Genomic DNA, 23,338 nt, shown 5'->3' on the forward strand with positions numbered 1-23,338 from the left:
CTACCTGTGACATATGAAGGGATCAAAAATCTGAACAGGGTGTTTCAGGACATGTTTTCTGAAATCGACAGCTCACAAAACACTGACTGGGTTGTCTTATTTCACCATTTGTGTGTTAGTGAACCCATCAGTGATCCAGATGTCTGTGCATTTGTCTGTGTCCACAAGTACTGAAACCGTAAGTTTTGTATGATAGGTCCCCTTTAAAATATGCTCAGCTGGGAAGTCGCCCATGGAAGCAACATTAGAGCCCACGAATCAAGCTTGTTTTTTTTGGGGGGGGGTTTACCCTCTCGATTGGGCTCTAGATGCAACATGTGAGGGACACTGCAAGTCATCACACACATAATCTTCAATATATTGGCATATTTATTTGGTTACTTTATATATACATTGACCGATCAGCCAGTCAGCCACAACATTAAAACCACCGTCCTAGTTTACATTACATTGCATTTAGCAGACGCTTTTATCCAAAGCGACTTACAATTATTCAAACACAGACGGACGCAGCCATCAGGAGCAATTAGGGGTTAAGTGTCTTGCTCAAGGACACTACAGCATGCTAGCAGGAGGAGCCTGAGATCGAACCAGCAACCTTTAGATTACTAGACGAGCAGCTCTACCTCCTGAGCTACCATCCCCCCCTAATATTGTGTAGGTCTCCCTCGTGCCGCCATAACAGCTCCGCCGTGTCAAGGCATGGACTCCATAAGACCTCTGAAGGTGCCCTGTGGTATCTGGCACCAAGACGTTTGCAGCAGATCCTTTAAGTCCTGTTAATGGCGCTTTTCCACCACATGGAACCGTCTCAACTCCACTCACCTTGCCTTTTTGGTTTTCCATCTGGCAAAAGTTGTGGCTAGTACCCGGTAGTTATTTTGGTACTGCCAAGTGACCTGAGGCAGTACTAAAATGTCATGTGGAAAAACTACTACTACTACTACTTCTAAGTAGACTACTCATTGGTCAGAGAGAATAGTAACTGCGTCTGTGTCATCTTTGCGTGACATGGGTAAGAGAGTGACTTAGAACAGGACTGAGAACGAGACGTCTCCCCACATGGGGCTTTTCATTCAATAAGGAAAATAAATACATCTATGATGTAAAAAAAAATATATGTATAATAATAATAATAAATATACAAAAAACACTGTTATTTGTTTTGTTTGGAGAAACAGGGAACGGGGACACACAGGATCGCTCAGACATCACTGAGTAGAGAGATTAAAGAGTGGGGATTTTTATTTTTATTTTTTTTCTCTGAAGGTTAATGGTTAGTTATGGTAGTTATCATCCTCGGGGTCTTCAAAAAAAGGAACGCAGAGAAAACCAGAAAAGCTTATCTAGCAACACACCGAGAATCAAGAACACCATCCAGTCGACAGCTTCCATTGTCCCTCTGTGGGTTGCGTTGAAGACGGTGTCACAGCAGTTTCCTGCGGCGTCGCCATGATTATTATCTGCAGTGGAAAATTACCTGGTACCAAAGTGGTCTGTACCAAGGTGAGTACAGTGGAGTTGAGCCAATTCCATGCGACGGAAAACACCATAAGATGCGAGGTGAGGCCTCCATGGATCGGGCTTGTTGTTCAAGCACATTGCACAGATGCTCGATTGGATTGAGATCTCGGGAATTTGAAGGCTACGTCAACACCTTGAACTCTGTCATGTTCCTCATACCATGCCTGAACACTTCTTGCAGTGTGGCAGGGAGCATTGTCCTGCTAAAAGAGACCACTGCCGCCAGGGAATACCGTTGCCCTGAAGGGTTGTACTTGGTCTGCAACAATGTTTAAGTAAGTGGTACATGTCAAAGTAACATCCACATGAATGTCAGGACCCAAGGTTTCCCAGCAGAACATTGCCCAGAGTGTCACACTGCCCCCGCCAGCTTGCCTTCTTCCCATAGTGCATCCTGGTGCCATCTCTCCCCATCAGACCAAGCCACCTCCTTCCATTGCTCCTTTATCCAGTTCTGACACTCACGTGCCCATTGTAGGCGCTTTTGTCGGTGGACAGGGGTCAGCATGGGCACTCTGACCGGTCTGCAGCTATGCAGCCCCATACACAGCAAGCTGTGATGCACTGTGTGTTCTGACTCCTTTCTATCATAGTAGCATTTACCTTTTCAGCAATTTCTACTACAGTAGCTCTTCTGTGGGATTGGACCGGACAAGCTAGACTTCCCTCCTCACGTGCATCAATGAGCCATGGGCGCCCATGACCCTGTCACTGGTTCACCGGTTGTCCTTCCTTGGACCACTTTTGGTAGATACTAACCACTGTATACCAGGAATACCCCACAACACCTTCCGATTTGGAGATTCTCTGACTTAGTTGTCTAGCCATCACTAGGCTCTTGTCAAAGTCGCTCGATCTTTACGTATTCCCATTTTTCCTTTTTCAAACACATCAACTTCAAGAACTGACTGTTCACTTGCTGCCGAATATATCCCACCCATTAACAGGTGCCAATGAAATGAGATGAGCAATGTTATTCACTTCACTGGGAAATGGTTTTAATGTTGTGGCTGATTGGTGTATATTTATTAATATACTCATTCTACTTAACCATGTGCTTGGGTTAATATCCTGCATCACCTGCCTAGACAGGCCTTACATCATAGGAAAATGGCATATGTTGCTATTCTCCTTCAGAGCCGAAATTCATTACACCACGCTTGGTACTCTGATTAAAAACTAAAGGAAATCTGCCTCTGTGGCATATAAATTGGAATAAACTCCTGTACATCTGGCACTTGCATCCTCACTCATTGCACCATTACCAAATATTGAATGGGATTGTTTTTAGTTGTTCATCCTGCTGTACCACTGTGTAACCCTGTTGATGCGCACTCCTGAAAAATAGATTGTTCTCGGTGAGTTTTCCCTGCATAAATAATGAATTTCAGTCATCCATTTAAGACTCTACATATGTTTTTCTATTTCAGAGCACTAAGCTGTTAAAGCGTTATTATTGTAAAAACAAGAGGATTTTGTTATTGTAAATATTTTTATATGGCAAGTAATTTTAGTCAATTCATTTGCTGATATGCCGAAGACCAAAATAAATATATTTAGATTTTACAAATCTATGTCTCAAACGTGGGTGAGAATCACTATCGCAATTTCAATATCGCAAAACATTGTGATTAACATTCCACTAGTAACGGGCCTCGGGTTTCAATTATTTTCTCGCTGTTCCTTCCTCCTCTCTCGCCAGCGTGCCCCACTGGCGCTGAGTGTGCGCAGGCAACACGCCGCCACCCGTACCCTAGACGAGGAGCGTGCGTGGACCGGGCAGGAGAGCCTCTCCCAGGACGACCCAGAGATGTGGGATCTGCTGCTGAAGGAGAAGGACAGGCAGTGCCGCGGCTTAGAGCTCATTGCTTCAGAGGTAAGGGGGCTGGGGCGGGTGAAGTAATTTTTAGATTAAATTATTTTGCGTTCCAAAAATTGTGTGGATATTTTAATGGTTTGTCTAGTTTTTCTCCCATTGAAATGCATTCAGGTTGAGCTGCCCTTTTGATTAGTGGCATTAGTTTCTAGGGCTGCCGTCGACGAATCAAATTGTCGCCGTCGGAGACCTGTCAAATCGACTGGGATTCTTCAAGTGGAATAGTGTTTTATTTTTTATTTTTTCCAGTCAGTGTGCATTACAGTATAAATCAAGTCAGAAGCTTACAGAAATGCACAGGGTTACCTTTCAATGAGGAATTATAAATAAGCCCAGTTCCTCCAAAAGAGTGTGTTTTTAGTTTGTTTTATTTGTAGGACGGGGAACTGAGGAATTCCGTCAGAAATCATACTTTTATTATAAAAAAAGATTTTATATATATATATATATATATATATATATATATATATAGACCATCAATGCAATGTTGGCCCAATGACTAAGCTTGGACAATAGACCCATCAATCAACCAGCTAATAGATTAAAGAGTTTTTACAAAGACATGTTCACTTCAAGGCTGTATTATTTGAAATGTTTTTCTTTTCTTTCAAAAAGAGGATTTTTCATCCTGTGTTGACACCCCCACCCCAACAGGCCACCCACCCTCCTCTGCTCTCGCGTCTTCTTGGCCACAGTAGTTGTTCAGTGGAGTATATCGCTGCTCTCTCAATACAAAGCCTGACTGCTCCTGTGCCAGATAAAGCTGATAACTTCATACTGCCTCTTTATACACTCACTCACTCACACGCGCTCTCTCTCTCCCTCTCCCCTCATCACCCTGCCAGGGGACATTGCAGTAAAGTCCAGGCAGGTCCCCCATATGTTTTTGTGCACATGTGCATCCACTCCATATAAATATATGATATCTACATTCTCATTCCAATGCTAATGCATGCACAGTGCTCAGCATGGCAGACGGGCATAATCGAGAGCTACCGGAGCTGTTATCTCCCCTGATCTCCCCTTGGCTCCCAGGTGAAGTATTAGCATACTCCCCTGACTAGTGAGGTGTGTGGCATTGAAAATAAAGCTGTGAGTGTCAGGGTTTGTGGCATGCCTCATGGTTTTGCATCCTGAACCATCCAAACGGAGGGGATGTGGAATTGCTCAGCTGGGTTTTAACGCTATTTGAAAGCACTTGGATATATACACCCACTGAGCACTTTATTAAGAACACCTGTACACCTCCTTTTTCTTGCAATTATCTAATCAGCCAATCGTCTGGGAGCAGTGCAACGAATAAAATCATGCAGATACGGGTCAGTGGCTTACAGTCAATGTTCACATAAACCGTCGGAATCAAGGAAAAAGGTGATCTCGGGCGAATTCACAAAGCAATTGCCCGGCATTTGCGGCACCTAAACCGGCACAAATAACAGAAAAAGCAATCGTCAAATTCACAAAGCAGCCACAAACGTTAAAATGCACCGCTAAGTGCGCTGCGACACAAAATGGCGTCTTGGTGCGCCAGTGCTATTTGCGTGTATTTCAATTAGGTATTATTCATGCATTTGGTGCAAAATTGTCCCCTTTCTATGCAAATGAGCCTCGTTGCAAATAGCGTCCAATTCAAAAACACCGTGCCAATAGCCACACATGGTTAGGGTGACTGTGACTGTCTTCAGAGAGCTGGTGCAACTGAAGCAAATTTATAAGGGGTGTCAGGCCCAGACTTTCCAGTGATCTGGAAATTATATTTTGACTTTATTATTATTCTTATTAGTGTCACGGCATCAGAAGGCAGCAGAACGAGCAGTCCGTGGTGGTTTTCAAAACGGCACTCCAAAAGCAACTTGGTGAAATGGTGAATAATTTATTGTACAATTAAGGCGCTACAAATGTTGACAAAAACAGTTCCATCATTCCAATTTTACTCAAAACATATCGAAAGAAGCAACTAAAAGTTGTCGGGAATAGCGATAAAGTGGTCAAAACTGGCATTGAACCACAGATGGCATCGGATCTAAGGATCGTACCCATGTACAATCCGCAGGCCCCGGCCTTTTCCGGGCCCGGAACTTTGTAGGGCGAAATATATTAAATCAACTGTCATCATATCTAAGTTGTAATATTAAGATTCAATGAGGAAAAAATGTAAATTTATACACACCCCACCCCTTAACGTGGAGACCCCGTAGTGAATCTCCACGTGACGGGGGCCTCCCTGGGGTTCACAAGGGGGACCCCGAGGTCATTGGCTGTGCGGACTGACAATTATTAAGTTATTAAGTTTTATATTTATATAACACTGACGGTTCGTAAAACCTTTGACCTTTCCCTGGGAAAGTGGACGGGGACGGGCAAACTGTGTGACTTAGCCCGTGGTGACCGTCCTCCGGATCCATGGACTCGTCGTTCACGCCAAGCTGCTGCACATTGAGGCAACCGTTCAACCCTTGGAGAGAGACACACGCATACACACAAACACACACACACACACAGTGTCTGGGTCCGCCAATGGTCAAAAGTCAGTGGATAACATGTGCATATCAGTATACAATACAATTTATTAAGTACCTCATGCCAGTCATAACAATGCTGTAATGCTGGCGTTGTTGCTGTTCAGTGGTTCTTGTGTTGTCAAAAAATTAATGAAGTCATATCATGGAATCCACATTGTTGTTGTTTTTATTTGTGGGGTTTTTTTTTTTTTTTTTTTTGGGGGGGGGGTTGTCAAAATTATTGATGATGACATGAGCCAAACTTGTCATTTTGTGAGCCAAAATTACATTTCCGGAAGTTTGGAAAAATGTTTTCAGCTAGATAAACTTCAAATGTAGTCATGCCTCCCCATGTATTGTAAAATATGATAAACACGATAATACAATACACGATGCTAAACTCTATTCATTGAAGGTGTCAATGTATGCTTTATGTTCACCTCTGCAGAAAGACTTTCCTCTTCGCCAATTTGCAAGAATTCAGAAAGCAGACCAAAAAAAAAGCAAAGGTTCTCTGTGAAAACAAGGAGCTTTGACTTTGTCTTTCTCCGCTTATTTATAGCAGAGTAGTGCAATCGCACAATTTGGCCTTGGCGGTAATGTTTACTGTGGCGGCATCTCGTATCCTCCCGCAGCAGAGGTAATATACATTGTGGAGTGCAGGGTGTTAGTGCATGGAAGTTCAGGGGTTCAATACTGTAATTACTGCCTTTAGCCAGAGGGGAACTTCTCACTATCACTTACCAGACTTTAATTTGCCGTCATTGTCGTGTGTGCGTGTGTGTGTGTGTGTGTGTGTGCGTGTGCGTGTGCGTGTGCGTGCGCGTGCGTCCTTTGCACAGAATTTCTGCAGTCGAGCCGCCCTGGAAGCCCAGGGCTCCTGTCTGAACAACAAGTACTCAGAAGGTTACCCAGGAAAAAGGTGAGTCGGTGTACACGAAGCCACCCTGGTGCATTAACACTGCTGATATTCTGTGTTTTAAAATGGGTTTATAGAAGGTCCGTTTCCACATGCCTATGAGCATGCAAGTACACACACACACCCAAAATCTGAGCCCACATAAAGATTTACTGAATCCTACGCACCAGAGTAACTAATCTGGAGTCTGGACAATCAAAAAAGGCTTCTGAGGTGAACGCTCACTGAGGGATTTTGTTTTTATGCCCATCTCATTTTAAATTTTTTGTTATGGATTATTTTCATTTTGAGTAATTCTCATTTGTCAGCGGTAATCAGTGCAGACATGTTTTAAAATGTAGCTCAAACGGTGCTGGTCGTTCGGAGTATCTGGTTTAGAGAAAATCCTCTCCTTTTTAAACTCTCCTGCATTTTCTGCCCCAAATCTGGTGTGGGTGTTTTGGTCTTAGATTGTGTTCTTATACCTTGGTAGAACTGTGCTAAATTCTGCAAAAACATCATGTAAATCTTATCCTATTAAACACTCATCGGTCCCTGTTTTTTTGTTTTTTTTTAATACTTAAAGGAAGTTTATAAAAACAATATATTTGATCAGATAAAATATTATCATTTTTTTAATCTGTTTATATGAAGGTACTATGGTGGAGCTGAGGTGGTGGACAAGATAGAACTTCTCTGTCAGAAGCGAGCCCTGGACGCCTTCGATCTGGACCCCGCACTGTGGGGGGTCAACGTCCAGCCGTATTCCGGCTCCCCAGCAAACTTTGCCGCCTATACAGCTGTGCTAAACCCCCATGACCGTATCATGGGTCTGGACTTACCCGATGGGGGACAGTGAGTTGTTGACATCATATACTTTTTTTTTTTTTTTTTTAAGCTGCTTCCATGTCTTCCAGTATTAATTATTTGATTATTTATGTTTCAGTCGATATTACATTAGATAATATATTACAACTGGGTTTAATTGTGTGTGTGTGCCTCTTTGAGTTTTCATCTGTTTACGTGTCCCTATCTTGTCTCCTCAGTCTGACCCACGGCTACATGTCTGACGTGAAGAGGATCTCGGCCACCTCCATCTATTTTGAGTCCATGCCCTACAAGCTTGATGTAGGTAGAGACCCCCTGCTTTGCCGTATTCCTCAGACACTGATATCTGTTGGCCACTGGTCCACTCTCTTAAGGCTGTGCTGAACCTTTTCAAAGGAGTTGGCTGGCTCAAATATGGGATTTAGTTCGCCAAAATAATCCAACGGGCTACCACTTTAAAAGTGGCGCAGTTGAACAAGAAGTACAAAATCAATGTTATGGTATCCTGGCATAGGAAAATGTTTTTCATTTAATCCTCCCTAGATGCCTGAATGATAGGTTCTGCAACATGGAACGTTATAATGGGAGCCTTGCTTGGTCAATACTTGCAATGTTTGAAAGCTTTCCTGACAATGGGTTAGATGCCCCACTTTGCCTGTACTCCATGTTGCAGAACGGTAGTCTTTATTTGTTGATTTGACCCGACGGAATTATAATAATCAAATGCTCTTTCTGTCAGGTGTTGGATAAATTGTCTGTCTATATAGTTTCAGATTGTTGCCTGATAGTCATTTCTCTCCATATTCTTCTCAGACGTCTGCTGTTGTAAAGCGCTGTTGTGTTCTTCCTCAGCCCCCACCCTAGACCGGGGTCTATCGCTCAGTTCTGTCTACCACCATCATGCTATAGCCTTTGCTTCCCTTGAACATGTTGTGTTACTCTGTACCTGTTCTCAATCCTGGAGTTGTGAGTTGAAACTGTTTAAAGTTGGTGTCTAGATAAAGGTTGCACTTTTTTTTTTTTTTTTTTAACCATTCCCAGACCGATTGCACCGACCGCATTGATCGTTTTTACACTTTTTTAAGTTTTGTTTGGTGGCCATCGTTGCGTACCATCCATGCTGTTATCTGTGTTGGCCTGCCAAGAATTTCCCAAGCGACGGTAACTGGAAAATTATTTTGCCAACATGCTAAGAGAATAGTTCAGAAAGAAGGAAATGAAGCCTTTCTATGTCCTTCCTTGTGCCTCACTGAATCTGGAGGGCAGAGTAAGAGGTCAGCTACAGTATAGTTAAATGTCTTTTCTTAGTTTTCTGTGGATTGGAGTCTTTGCAATAAAGCTTTAACCCAGGTAGAGCTGGGCGACATGGAAGCAATTTTTAATCACGGAAACCAAAGAGAATTTCACGTCTTTCAACATGAATGCCTCTGAAAGGTATGTTCCAGGCCCCTCAGCAGAGCGGATGTCTTTAGACGCTTTAGTAAAGCGTTGAACTAATATTTAGTCCTAGTTTGTGGAAGTCCCACAGTGGTAAGACTGAGCATTTTTCTTGTAAAGTTGTATACGATGCACATACGTACACTCGTGCAACATAGGAACGTTGGTGTTTCTATGGCACTGGTCATGTGTTATGGCGGGTGATGCAGTAGCAGTGTCTGATCGATGCCTCGCGTGTCTGGCTCGCTGATGGATGGGCGGGCAGGACCCCTTCGGAGGGAGATAATGGGAAATCGACAGGCTGGCCAGAACCACCGGTTCCCTCCTCACAATGAGCGGCATGATGGAGTGAGAGGCCATCCAGAGATGCGCTCTCGAGAAGGGAGATAATCTGCTTGTCTAAATAAAGCTTTCCCACCTTCCTCTCTCTTTCTGCTTCCTACTCTTATGTGCCTGTCACCGTTTCTCTGTTTCTCTTGTATCTTGGTCAGTGCGAGTCATCGTTAGTCCTCTCTGTCTGTCTGCCGCATAAAACTTTGACATGGTGTCTGCAGCGGGCTCTGAGGAATGCAGGCAGCATTGGCTCAACACCAGCGGGTTGCCTGACTCGCAGCGCAATGACTTCAGCTTCATGTTGCTTGGAGCACGTCCAACAAACAATTCACTTTCCAACGCCGTTTTTAAGTTCGCTTATTTGAAGAAAATACCAGCAGTCCCCAACCAACTCCAGATCAGTTACTTCCTTTTCTAATTATCTTGGCAAGATTAAAAGATTAAATTGGCATCAGCAGTGGAGCACTGTTGCAACAATTCTTGATGCGCAACTACAAACATTGCCTTTCCTTTTTAAGGCAGCTGAAGTAAATCTAAGCAGATATAGTGGAAACACTTAGCTCTCATCTCTGTCGTTGCCATTTATTCACATTTTTTAACCTTTTCGTCATTTTTCTCACGCATAAATCCTTTGCTCTCTTATACAGTATATTATGTTCTAACACACATTCCGTCTCTTGCTCTCTCTCACTCTCTCTCTAGCCTGCGACAGGACTCATCGACTACGACCAGCTGGAAATGACTGCCACACTGTTCCGGCCCAAGCTCATCATCGCTGGCACCAGTGCCTACGCCCGCCTCATTGACTACGCCCGCATCAAGAAGGTGCATAGAGCCCCCCTCTTCTTATTCAAAACTCAGCCAACCTTGACATTCTCACTCTATCTCCCGCTTACCCCCCCCGCCTGTCCTCCCAATTCCCCTTTCCTTTTCTGGTAGTGGGAAGGTCAGAAATGTCTCTTTTCCCGTTTATAAAAGCCAGTCAACCTTTACTGCCGGGCTGTCATGCACACCTGTTCCTGTGCTGCTAGTTTAGCCTTAACCAGACTTCATCCTGCACCGAGAATTAGAAGTCGGCTGCCCAGGTTGTTTTACGGCTGGTTATTTCATTTAAGCCAAGGGAGGCAAGGCGACTTTATTTATATAGCCCATTTTCCTACACAAAGGTAATTCAAGGTGCTTTACATAGTGCATGAACGACTTTCAGAATTAAATGCATAAAAGACAATTCAACAAAAAAAACGATAAAACAAATTAAAAGCGATAGATACATTAAAATTGACAAGGATAAAAGGCATAAAGTATAAAAATCAAACGCAGTGCAGAACAAAATAGAAAAATTGTATCTTTAAATTTAGTCTGTATTGTGTTTAATCATTGGGGTTTTTTTGGGGACTTGCCCTGGCAGTGTTAATGTAGAGCAGTGCTGCAGCTACAACTGATTGCTTTATGGGCACAAAGTAGAATATTTTTTTCTGAATTGTCTCAATTAGGGCATGTTAGCCGCCTAGTAACCATGGAGCAACCATGGTTACTAGGCGGCTAGCATGCCCGATCCAGCCAGTGACGCTGACAAATTAAACTAGTCTCTGCCAACTACCCATACATTTAAAGCTATGAAGAACTCAATCTCAACCTGTTAAATTGTTTGAGGGGAAAAAAAGTTGAACTGTCCGCACCAAAGTTTCATACGTCAATTTGTAATCACTTGATTTCTGACTGCTAGGAAATTGTGATCACCTAAATTTCAATTTCAAATTTCCTTTTTTTTTTTTTCCATATCAAGCAAGCATTTACAGTTGGTCACTGATCAATTAACCTTGAAAAACACTAAAGACAACCCTGAGGAAAAAACTGTAGAGAGACATTGATTTCAAAACATTTTCTTGGACTGTTAAAACGTAAATAGAGTCCCTTACAGTCAAGTGGAGAAGCGTGAGTGTGTCAACTATTTTAATGCGAAGGAACCAATACAGCTAAGACAGCCATAACTGATAAATGGTAACCTTGTGCTGGCATGACGAAACTAATGTTATCACCTATACGTCAACGGGCGAAGGTAGATTTTCACTTGTCAGTTTGTCGGATCTGATAACAGGAAAGAGATTGAGAGCAGAAGTCTTTCTGGAGAGAGAGACAGGTAGACAAAAGATCTGTCAGGATTCTGATAAATTGGGCATGACTTGAAAGGAAGCTTAAAATGAAGAAAGCTAAAAAACCCATGATGTCTTGGGTTATTTTATGCATTTTTTTCCTGCACTTATCTGTTCTCACAGACCTGTTGCAAACAGGGACAGAATACAGAATTCCTCAAATGTATTTTACTTACTATGACTAAGTTACTTTACACGTATTGTACTCTATCTTATCTTGTGAAATATGTCATGTTTTACGATAGGGATAACTTAAATAACCGATTAAAACATAATGCCACGAGCCAGAAAAGATGGTTTTAGTCAGGACTACATTCTGCGATATCTCACAGCATTTTTATTCTATATTGAAGTCTCTCTCTTTTGATGTTTTGCAGTCAAATACACCCTCTCCTTTATCGTCTCAGTTCTTTACATTATCCCAAACTCTCTCTCTCTCTCTCTCTCTCACACACACACACATTTTTTCACCCCACCTATTCAACTGAATCCTCCATGCAACCATGCACCAACAAGGGCACACCGGCGCGTCTGTTTTGTGCAGCAGCGATTCCCTCCCTCATTGTTGCCCCGTTTCACTTTAGCCGACGGCGTCCAGTCAAGTGCCGCGTCGCTGCGGAGCCACGTGCTTATCAAACGCCCTAACCGCTCCGTTGCTAGGCCTGAAGTGCGGCCATATTTCCTCCCCCGGCACGTGTTTGGGGAACTGTTCACTGTTTAATGGCGTAGGCTGCCGGAGCTGGGCTCCCAACCGGTTTTTCAGGGTCAGGTACACCTAAATTAGAGCCGCGCTTCTTGACTAGTTTTCCGCTCTCTAAACCTCTATCTACATCCCGTGAACTGCCGCATGCTGCTGCCGTGCCTTCCATACCCCCTCAAGTCAACCTGCCACTCCTTGTCTTTTAATCCAATAAATGTGCTGATCCGGTTCATGTGTGGTTTATTAGAGCTCTGAAAAAACGAGTTACTGCTCCGATCCTTTTTATTTGTATTGCATTCATTTGCATGTTAGGAAGCTGGTTAGTGTGTGTGCGATTTATTGAATTTTGTGGTAATATTCTGGGACTTTCAATGCTGCAGTGCGTTTATGGTTTTTATTTAATTATTTAAATATACTGTTTATTTTGGGGCATCACAAAATGGTTTTAGCCAGGGCTGAGAAAGAATGTTATAACCAAAATTGTAAACACTGTGCTACAGTATGGATAAATACAAAACCTAATAACCAGCCTTTAAAATCAAAATTTTATTTACAAGTGCCGCGTGCACGAAGTGAGCCGCTTGTTAATTTCACCGGCAAAAGCTGCTCATTTAAAGCTGTAATGATTCCGAATGTGTCGGAACAAACGGCAAAGGGACTGAACATTTGTTTTTAATAAATTATTTCAACCAGCCAGCTAGGTTTGAAGGTTAATTTTCACATGGCGCAACTCCCGACTAGAGTTGATTTTTTTTTCCTGCGACCAACGGACCAATGGAAAAACTTGTCAACTAAGACTCTTCTCATCGACTAACTTTTGACATTTTGGGGGCAGCCCTAATGGGTACTACAGATTACCAACTGAGGAATGGTAACGTAACAGATGACACACGTACTGTGCGGCTTCAGTGTCTAGAAATAGTTTTATAGAAGGCAATCATGTAGTAGTAGCAATACAGTGGTACCTCGACTTACGACTGCATCTACTTACGACAGTCGGCAGTCAGTCAGCGGGCGACCTACATCGTGTGTGCACGTAGTTCGTGGCTTATCGATATTTTTTTCATATTTACTGTGTTTGTGCTGTGTATTTAGTTTATTTTCACCCTTCATGATTTCATAATTCATATGAGAAAAACTGCTTCGACATACGACTGTTTTAACATACGACCGTTCTTATAGAAGGAATTACAGTCGTAAGTTGAGGTACCACTGTAGTAATAATAATAAAAAAGGCAAACAAGCAAAATTGGTTTAATGGAAAAAATTATATTGTACCCTATTTCAGGTAATTGTTCCCTTGTTACTGCAGCGGCACTATCCTCCAGCTGCGTGCCACATGTATCAGAAAGTACATTTGTTTTCCTGTACCTGTAAGAAATTCTGCCATTTGCCCTCTCTCTTCTTCCTCCAGCTTTGCACCCAGGTAAAGGCCTACCTGCTCGCTGACATGGCGCACATCAGCGGCCTGGTGGCAGCCAAGGCGATTCCCTCTCCCTTCGAGCACTCTGACATGGTCACCACCACCACACACAAGTCTCTGCGAGGCGCCAGGTAGAAACAAAGTGTTTAGAGAATATCAAATGTGTTTTGTTGTATCTTTAACAGTGTTCTATTTCAAATAGGCTCTGCCCTCGTCCTCATTGGCCTCCCATGTGAACCGTTGACGGAATTAATTTTATGTGCCCATCAGCCTGTCAGCTGTGTGCCGCCAACCATTCGCTAAAGAACGACGATAACAAGTGAAGATTAGTTTGCCTGGGCACCCTCCACGCCAAACAGGGAGCCAAAGATCCAGCGGTCTGAGCAGCATGCGCAGCCCTGCTGAAGGGTGAGCGAGACCACCGTCTCACTCACTTCTACTTCAACAACACTGTTCCACTGGAGGACGCCCTCGTATTTTGTGGGCAGGGGAGGGGGAGTTGGATCTGCCCCCGTCCTTCTCTTCCCCCCCCCCCCCCCCCCGCCAGCTCATCTATCGTAACCCAGATGGGTTACCCCACGGATGAGTACAAGGAGGCTTGTTCACGCAGAGCCTCAGTAATCTCACTGGCGTTGGAAGTTGCCGTGGCCACGGTTTGACGGTTCAGCAACGACTTCCTGCCGCTTATTCGCTTAGCGGCAGTGAGGAAGGGCATCCTCCGTTCCCCTCCCTAGGCGCCTGAAAAATGGTCTGGTCCCCCTCAGTATCGCCGTCCCCCACGTGCTAGGACCAACCGGACCGGCCACCGACAGGGCTCGAGAGTGACGGCGTCCCGTCGCCCCGAGGATGATAGATAACGTGTTTGGGAAGAACAGAGATCTTCCCCAGGATGATGATGATGTACTGTATGTATAACGATCGTTTTGCAAATGACAAACTGAACCCAGCGCTGACTACAACGTAGCGCGTCTTCTCATGCTTTTACTATAGTTACGGTGAGAATCAGAGCTCTGTGGTGTGTTTGGCTAATAGAGCTAACAGCTAATTCCATGGACAGACTACACACTAGACCCATCCAGAGATGGTTCATTCGCCTCAAAGTGGATTCTGTGCACCACAGAACACATTTGTTGACGGGCCCAGCCACGATTGGTGCCGATCTAAAGCATTGGCATTTTGTCCCTCACCATGCCCCTGGGAAGGACGCCCAGTCATGTGACTATCTATTCACAGATGCATCTCTGACGGGGTGGGGAGATGCCACCCCTTTGCAGTCGGGGGGGGTGGGGCTGAGTCCTCCGTCCGAACACATAAACATGTTGGAACTCAACACAGTCCTTCTGGTGCTACAACAGTGTCTCCTTTTTAAGGAACCGCCACGTTCTCTTCAAGATAGACAACCAAGCGGCTTGTATCAACCGACAGGGCGGTGCTAGAGGGCAGAACCTATGTGAAATAGGTGAACCCTCTAGCTTTTCCATCCCTGCTGTCTTCCTACGGTCGCTGAAGGTCCCCGGGGAACGGAGCGGCGGGTGAAAGGCCCTTTTATAGCAGCAGGCCACAGATGATAGGCTAATGGTCCATTCATTTTGTTCAGCAAGGTGCGCAGGGGCAGCCAATAAGGACGTCGCTAGAGGGCTTTGCCTAAGATCATAGAACTTGATTTAGAGTAAGGTAACACATTTTTTCTGCCTTCTTCCAACTGTTGCAGAACCAAATAAAATGTTGAATCTTTGATCATCTCACGTTTTTATGTCAGACCGTGTGAATAGGTCAAAACATTTGATCGTAGCATTGAATATTGGGATCCAGACACAGCTACACCACATTACCAGTGGAAACGCTGATAATATTGTTTTAGTACACATGTTAATTACATTTATAAATTTATTGTTGATTCAAGACATTTTGGAAATTACTACAGAAGTCAAATTGAATATCCTGGTTAAATAGATAAATTATAAAAATTGTCTTTGATACTCTGGACTTGCAGTCATGAAAACATATTGACTTTGTCTTGTATATTGTCCACTTTACCAGTCAAGCAGCTTGTTGCAAATAATTTCTAATCTATCTTCTTTCATTATGATGCTGTTATTACTACTATTAATAATGTTAATAAACGAATAAAACTTAACTTGATCTCAGGGTTTGAAAGCATTGTTTAGTGAAACATTAATGCCTTGACATTGAACCAGCAGTGGCCAATATATTAAAAAACAATACTTAATCATAGTCTCAAAAGTTTTCAATGGGCCTCAAAATAATTGTAACAGGATGCCACACTATATTTAATCATTGCCCAAGAGCATTCTTTAGTTATTCAAATTATTATGGTATTAAAACAGAACTGAGGTAACTAACAGAATTGATTTAATGAGACTCCAATCACAGACTCTGATATATAAAACCACCTGTTACTCAGCATGTGCATGCTTATAGACTTGGCTCGAAAACAGATCGTTTTTTAGGAAAACCAGAGATGTGATGAGTGAAATGTTCTCCCTGGCTCTGCCTCTTCCAGGGCGGGGCTCATCTTTTTCCGTAAGGGCGTGCGCTCTGTGGACAAGAAGGGCAAAGAGATCGCGTACGACCTGGAGGACAGGGTCAACTTCTCCGTCTTCCCTTCACTGCAGGGAGGACCGCACAACCACGCCATCGCTGGTGTGGCTGTGGCACTCAAACAGGTCAGGACACAGAATTAAAAAATAAAGACTTGTGCTGCTGGGGAAAATAGGAAAGAATTTTGCTTTTAAGTAGAAGAAAACATTGGGGGGGGGGGAGATCAAATCATGATGATACTTTCCCTTTGAAAATATATTCTATCAACTGTCTGCAGTTCCCTAAAATAAATAGACTTTATGGCAGTATCTACAACAGTCCACACGATTATTACATTTCACTGCATATATGTATGAAAGTATGTATATGTATGTGACAAATAAAAAAATCTTGAATCTTGATTAACAGTTAACACAAGTGAAAGTCAAAAGAATCGGTTGTGACAAAAGGGTGGTAGCCATAATATGGTTTTTGGTGTGGTGATGTGATCATTTGTGTTTCAGAAATCTGACCCTGTTGCTATGCACGACATGGCATTTCATTAACACGCCTTACTTGCTGTACTTATGTCCACAGTGATTGGTGGATACAGTATGGAACCAGTCTGCAAATTCATCACAAATATACAGTAGTGGGAGGCAACAATCATGTGGCCATATTCAAATCCAGCTTTTCACTTTTTACTGGTTTAAGAGCTGAAATGCTTTATGAATCAGGCTACTCTTAGCCAAAACATTTCGGCGTTTTATAATGATGACACCCATTATTTTTAAGCCTTTATCCTTTCTGATTTGTGAGTTTCAATAAGATGCTTTGTGAACACTGTCTAGCTCACCGGCTCATGCCCCACTTCGACACACTGCTGCTTTTTGCGCAGTTTTTTATTTTGGAAGTAGCTGACCTGGGCAGTCGTAACCACCGCAAATTAATGTTGCTTGTTTGTTGTTCGTCAGGCTCAGTCTCCTATGTTCAAAGAGTACATTGGCCAGGTCTTGAAGAATTCCAAGGCCATGGCCACCGCTCTCATCAGCAAAGGCTACACCCTGGTTTCAGGTAATGGCGCTTCAACTAAACGGTTTATTTTCCTTCAGTCCCTACATTCTCATTACCAGTATCATCATATCATTATTTGAGTTTTGAAACATCTCAGCCTACTGTTGGCACAAGACAAACTACATTGTGTACTTTTTCACAAGGACAGTTTATGTCAGCGAATACCAAAAGAAACCTGCACAATTGTCACTATTCCAACTTTACCATGCCAGCGCTTACTGTATCTGATATAGGGGACTTGGTTTAAAAAAAAAAGCATCCATAATGAAAGACCACCTTTCTATCTGTAGAAATGTAATTTTTCTAACTTATATTGAATATTTCAGGTGGGACAGACAACCACTTGGTCCTGGTGGACCTGCGGCCTAAGGGCATCGACGGTGCCCGGGCAGAGCGCGTGCTGGAGCTTGTGTCAATCACCGCCAATAAGAACACGTGCCCAGGGGACAGGAGCGCTCTGACTCCTGGAGGCCTCAGGCTAGGTACAGCACGACTCCTCACAGCCCAAAATCCATGCCTGGTAGCAGGGATTACAGACCAGGCCTTGTTTCACAACCACATTTCCACTTTGCCGACGCCTATTTTCCAAAGTGATTTAGTACTGTCAGTGATATTCATCCCCACTGTACCCTGTAGTTATCGTCAGCAAAGCCTCTAATAAAAACAAGTCGTGTCAGCAAAGTCACAGTATAGTATGAGGGGGAGTTTTTCGGGGTTTTTCGTACAGAGAAAGGGAAGGTTAGAAATTGGCCAGGGGTTGGCTGGCTCAGAGCAGACAGACTTCAGATTAGGGAGGGGTTATAAGATCCAACTACTCCATGATCTGCTTCTACAAGGCAATATTATATTCAAAATGAAAGAGGACTTGTCTCCCAAAAGAAAAGGAATAAAACATGTCGAGACGTATGTAGGTGACCTATTTTGCTTAATTTGCGATTCTTGATTCTCGAGTCGCTTACTTCTATCGTGTATTTAGCAAATAGGAGGTTTTTATGTCACACTCATCTTGCAGTTACCACCAAAGTGAAAGAAATACAAACACACTTTTACTTGGAATTCAAATATGTGGCTTATCTATGCAAATGAGCAAGCAACCAATCAAGCCACAAGCACTGAGTACATTATAATTAATTAATCTGTTTGATTTAGTCACTCTTCCAGGAAGCGATTACACTCTTCCTTTAGGCTTGCCATACCTCACCATCATTAATCTGAAATGTTTTACTTTCTCATATGTATAATTTCTGCCTATTTGAATCCATCTATGTTCTTCAGCGTTCCGCAGTAACACCAGCTTCAGTCAAATCTGTTTGAAACCGTTACAATTGAGGAAAATTCTGCAGTTTTTCTTTCTCATGGAAGCACTTAATTCAACTACTGCTAATGGTCAGAATTGAATGCGGCAACATTTTTCTTCACAATGCCGATAGAAAAATTGTCCTTTATTGTGGAACACTGCGGTTTTTTCCAAATAATGCAGGAATAGGTTTTTAATGACCAGAGGAAACTCATCCCCCTCCTCCAATTTCCTTGTATGACTGCGCTGAGATGAGGATCACACCAGAGAACTCTTTCTGCTGCTTTTCTCACATCCCCACCGTCCTCTCCCACCCGGCTGAGGGAGAGCTCCATTACACTTATACCCTTTTTACACCAAAATTTGCAGCTTTACCCAGGGTTGTTTTTTTAGTTTTTGTTTTTTTTATAAACACGCTTATTTTAGGCGATCGACGCCTTTCCTATTGCCAGGAGAAATGCCGCTTTTTTCCTGGTGGGTCACGTTCCATGTCACAAACACACCGGAAAAGGGCCATGTCAGAGTGTCGGTGTGATTGGGAACAAAACACGAGAGTTATTTTGAGCCGTTCGGATCGTTCACGAACAACCCAACACGACAGTAGAAGCAGCACAGAGTATCCATGCCGCCGGTGCAGACACCAGTCCTACGGCGATGGTGAGCGGAGACGCTCCTCCGGTTCGGAGCCCGGCTTTGGGCGGTGCTGGAGTGGCTCGGATCCCGGCGTGGTGCGTTTGGGTTCTCCGCTGTGCTCTCCAAGGAGCCATCCCCACACTTCAAACATTTCACGGCCCCCATGCGGGCAAAAAAAGTCAATAACTTCTGATTTTGGGTTCTAACTGGGATATGAAATGATGGAATGATACACAGATATTCCTGTATATACGTATATGCGTCCGGGTGACTTCAACATCTGAACCAGTCAGAAGTCATTGTCCAATGTTCTCCCCTTTTAACCTTAATACATTTTTCTCTTCAACTCATCAAAAGCACCATACTCAACACTAATATCACATGTTCTTATTAAAGGTGTTACTGCTACATACAAATGTTCTTAATCCATGCTGCTTGGACATAGGTGTCTCTTAAATGACATTGTAATCTAACTTCACATTTTATGAAACAGCCAATGAAGCTGGTTCATAAAATTCGACTGTTCAGCCACTGTGCTGAACCAATTAGCCTCTGATGTTTACATAATCCTTTGCATTGAGTTTTAATGTGCAGCGTCTCATTTTTTTCCTCCCAAGGCGCTCCAGCTCTGACCTCCAGGCAGTTCAAAGAATCTGACTTTTTGCAAGTCGTGGAACTCATGGATGAAGGCTTCAAGATTGCCATGGATGTCAAGAAAAAGACTGGTGAGTCCCTGGTGGGCAAAGAAAATGTTGTCTTTGCACAATATTGCCTGATTACGAGGAAAGAAATATGTATATGACCCATGCCTGTTTCTTGAATGCAGTACACTTGCATGCGCATTGTTCCCTCAGCAAAACAAAGTTTTACTTTATTGCCAACGACTACACATAACTTTAGGCCAACAAGCACATACCTGCCCTCGCAACATGATTAAATTATCAGGCCCCGGCAACATGAGCGGAAGCAAAACACGTTGGGAGTAAAAACAAAGGAATTGCCCGACACAAAGCTCTGCCCATTCCTCTCCGTCTATTTTCTTCCCTTCCCCTCTGTCGCCTGCAACAGGGAAGCTCCAGGAGTTCAAGGACTTCCTGCTGGAGGATCCGGAGACCGTGGCGCGCATGGCCGAGTTGCGGCGACGCGTCGAGGCCTTCGCCAGGCCCTTCCCCATGCCCGGCTTCCACGACCACTAGACCGCCCTCAGAACCCCGTCGCCCCGTTTAGATCCGACCCAAGATGAGCATCGGCCTCGTGAAACTTAGAGTTGGAGTTAAAATGCGTTTCAGAACATTGTTGTTCTGTAAAGACCGGGGAGTTGGGCTGGAGATGAGTAAGCCGACGTCATTTGACACGTCAACACGTTCATAATTGGTTGATAACTGTAAAGCAAGCTCCACTGCGTCTCAAACCGCGTGAGGTTGGCAGTCTCGAGTGATCACATTATCATCACTTTTCATTTATTCGTTTCCATTTTCGTTTTGCTTTGCTGTCCTATCACAACAGATTAGCCGGGATTCATGGTAATGCCGGGTGTAAACGGGGTTCATGGTTGAAGAGGCGGAGTCATAGAAATGTGGATACCATGAGAGAGAGGAAGGGGGAACAGCGGCGGTTGGTGGTTTGACAGGGAACACTGGCGTCACAAGGACTCAGGTCCAAGAGAACATTTTTTTTTTACTTTTCTACTTTTACCAATTCCTCCGTTTATGTACAAGTCATGTCTCTTCGCGTAGAGTTGAGATAAAATGTCGGAAACGTATTTCAGTTTCTTCACAGTATTTACATTTGTTGCACGTCAGCACCCAGCTCCAGTTTTCCCTGTCTGGCCAAACCTGGAAGACGTAGTCGCTTTATAATTTGACTTGAGTTGATTATACCAGAGAATCTTACCGCTTTAAAAGAACATCTCAACTAATCACTTGCGTACTGTAGGTTGTATTGACTTGGTACACATGTTGACTCTGTGTGTGTGTGTGTGTGTGTGTGTGTGTGTGTGTGTGTGTGTGTGTGTGTGTGTGTGTGTGTGTGTGTGTGTGTGTGTGTGTGTGTGTGTGTGTGTGTGTGTGTGTGCGCTGATGGAGGTGTGTTCCACAAAGCAGCTCTTTAAAGTTAACTCGATGTTCAAAATAAACCTTAGATTTATTTCATTGGGTGATTCATTCAGAATGTGTGTAAAGTTAGTGGATCCATGCTACCTGAACACAAAGCATCAACAACCACCTGAACATCAACCACAGCGCTTTACAAATTACAGATGGAAACGTGCTTAGTTTTAAAATGACTGAGGTTTCAAGTCGGTGTCAGATGTGTGAATGGTGCTTTCTGGAACACTCCTCCCAACTTGAAGGGTCCAACTCGAAGGCTTTGAATAAATAGTGTGAGAAGCCACAACGGGAGGTGTCTCTTCCCCCTGTGCGCACCTCTCTCTTCCTCTGCATCTGGTAGATTAGACTTTTAATACCCACTGATTAGCATATATTTATTTTATTATACACCTTTTTTGACAGAAAAATAGCTAAATGTTATAGTAAATGGCAAATAACTAAACAAATAACCCTGTCGTCAACATATGTCTGTAAAGAGAATATACTTTTATATGTCTTCTTGAAACAAATCCACCTGTCATTTCTGCCAGTGTTACCTGTCGCTGGGGCCTTTGAAACCCCTGCGTTTGTTCACCTTAAAAGAATAACGCATTCAAATCAAATATTCCGTACAGTTGGTTTTGATTGCCAAATACTCGGACAGCTTGGTTCCATATGATGGTTTTTCCTCTTTTTTTTTTGCTATGTGGTTCAGAACTCGGGAGGTAGTTGGTGTTTTTTATCACTGCATCAGTGAGGGGAACAATGTCTGTTCCATTAATGTGATGAACCTTCGGTACGTCAGAGTACAGCACAGTTAAAGTGGGTCTTTTGAAGAATCCAAACCGCACTAATATCTTCCGCTCTACAGCTCTTCTCAGCCAGACGACCTGTTGCCAAAATCCTACTGCTGTTCTGCATTGTTCTCAGAACGCCTTTCTGTTTCATCATCTCTCTGAAGCATCATCTGCATAAAGTACATTCATCGGCGCAAATTTGGATTTTACTTTGTTTTGACAGAAAATAGATTAATCCCAATAAACCTTATGCAGTACTTTCATCGCACTTTGGCTCAAGTTATTTATGTGAATCTTTGTCAATTTTTTTCCACATTTTCCACGCGGTTTGAACAAGGCTGTTGATAATTACTGTGTAGGAAGATGTCATTCTGTCAGAAATGTGGTGATGTTTACACAGGTATCGTGAAATATCTGGCACGGGCGCATTGATGTATTTGTCGCAGGAACAGATGGTTAAGGAGCGCGGTGCTCGTTTTGTTGGGATGTGGGTGCGGCTTTTGGGCGTCGCATCTGTCCGGCTGCAGCTTATCTATGAGGGTGTGGACGGGAGGCGTCGGTGTCGGTTGCTGTACCTAGTGAAGCAGCAACAAGAAGTCTGGTAGAAAACAACTTCATAAAAAATAAAATCCTGACCATGTACCCAAAGCACTTTGCACAGAGAGAGATTACAAGCACTTTGTCTATCTATATCTGTCTGTCTATATATATGCCTCACCCCGCCCCATGATTGCTATGAAACAGTCAATATAGCACATAATGTCATCGAAATTGATTTTGTTTCATTTTGTAATTGTATTTGCCCTCTCCATCTGTCTCCATTGAAGGAAATTCATCACTGACAGCTGTAATACTTAGCAGCATCCATTCAGAGGGAGTTTGATTACAGCGAAAGACTAAATAATCTGAACGGTGTGATTTATGTCAATATCAGAATTCCTCTGCGTGAAAGACAGATCATGATGCAGGAGTGCATTCAAAGGGAACTCTCAGAAAATTAGTTATGATTCTGGGAGTGATTGGGGTTTTTTTCTCCATTTATCCTCAATTCAAATGAATGTGTGTTTGGATAGCACATATCTGTTACGAGCAAAATCCGTCAAATCTGAGCAAACAAACAAAAAAAGTAGAATGAAAAAGTATGTTTCAAAAATGTTATTGCAAGTATAATTGCCCATCTGGTACGTTTCCGGGTAATGTCGTCAATGTTTCAAAGCTTCAGGAACTTCCCGCTAT

The 23,338-nt window shown here is 43.2% G+C and overlaps 1 protein-coding gene across 1 annotated transcript in view; it reads left to right on the forward strand.

Moving 5' to 3' along the window:
- shmt2 (serine hydroxymethyltransferase 2 (mitochondrial)) overlaps positions 1–22,365 on the forward strand; it is a 42,937-nt gene extending 20,572 nt beyond the window's left edge. Inside the window, exons 2-12 of the mRNA XM_080001430.1 lie at positions 3,227–3,400; positions 6,744–6,823; positions 7,454–7,654; positions 7,846–7,927; positions 10,100–10,222; positions 13,665–13,804; positions 16,198–16,360; positions 17,189–17,288; positions 17,615–17,770; positions 19,836–19,943; positions 20,287–22,365. Coding sequence (XP_079857556.1) covers positions 3,227–3,400; positions 6,744–6,823; positions 7,454–7,654; positions 7,846–7,927; positions 10,100–10,222; positions 13,665–13,804; positions 16,198–16,360; positions 17,189–17,288; positions 17,615–17,770; positions 19,836–19,943; positions 20,287–20,414 — 1,455 coding nt within the window. The 3' untranslated portion in view covers positions 20,415–22,365. The remainder of the gene's footprint in view (positions 1–3,226; positions 3,401–6,743; positions 6,824–7,453; positions 7,655–7,845; positions 7,928–10,099; positions 10,223–13,664; positions 13,805–16,197; positions 16,361–17,188; positions 17,289–17,614; positions 17,771–19,835; positions 19,944–20,286) is intronic.
- The last annotated feature ends 973 nt before the right edge of the window (positions 22,366–23,338 follow it).

Source organism: Zeus faber, assembly GCF_960531495.2.
Source record: "Zeus faber genome assembly, chromosome: 5".
NCBI classification, from domain to species: Eukaryota; Metazoa; Chordata; class Actinopteri; order Zeiformes; family Zeidae; genus Zeus; species Zeus faber.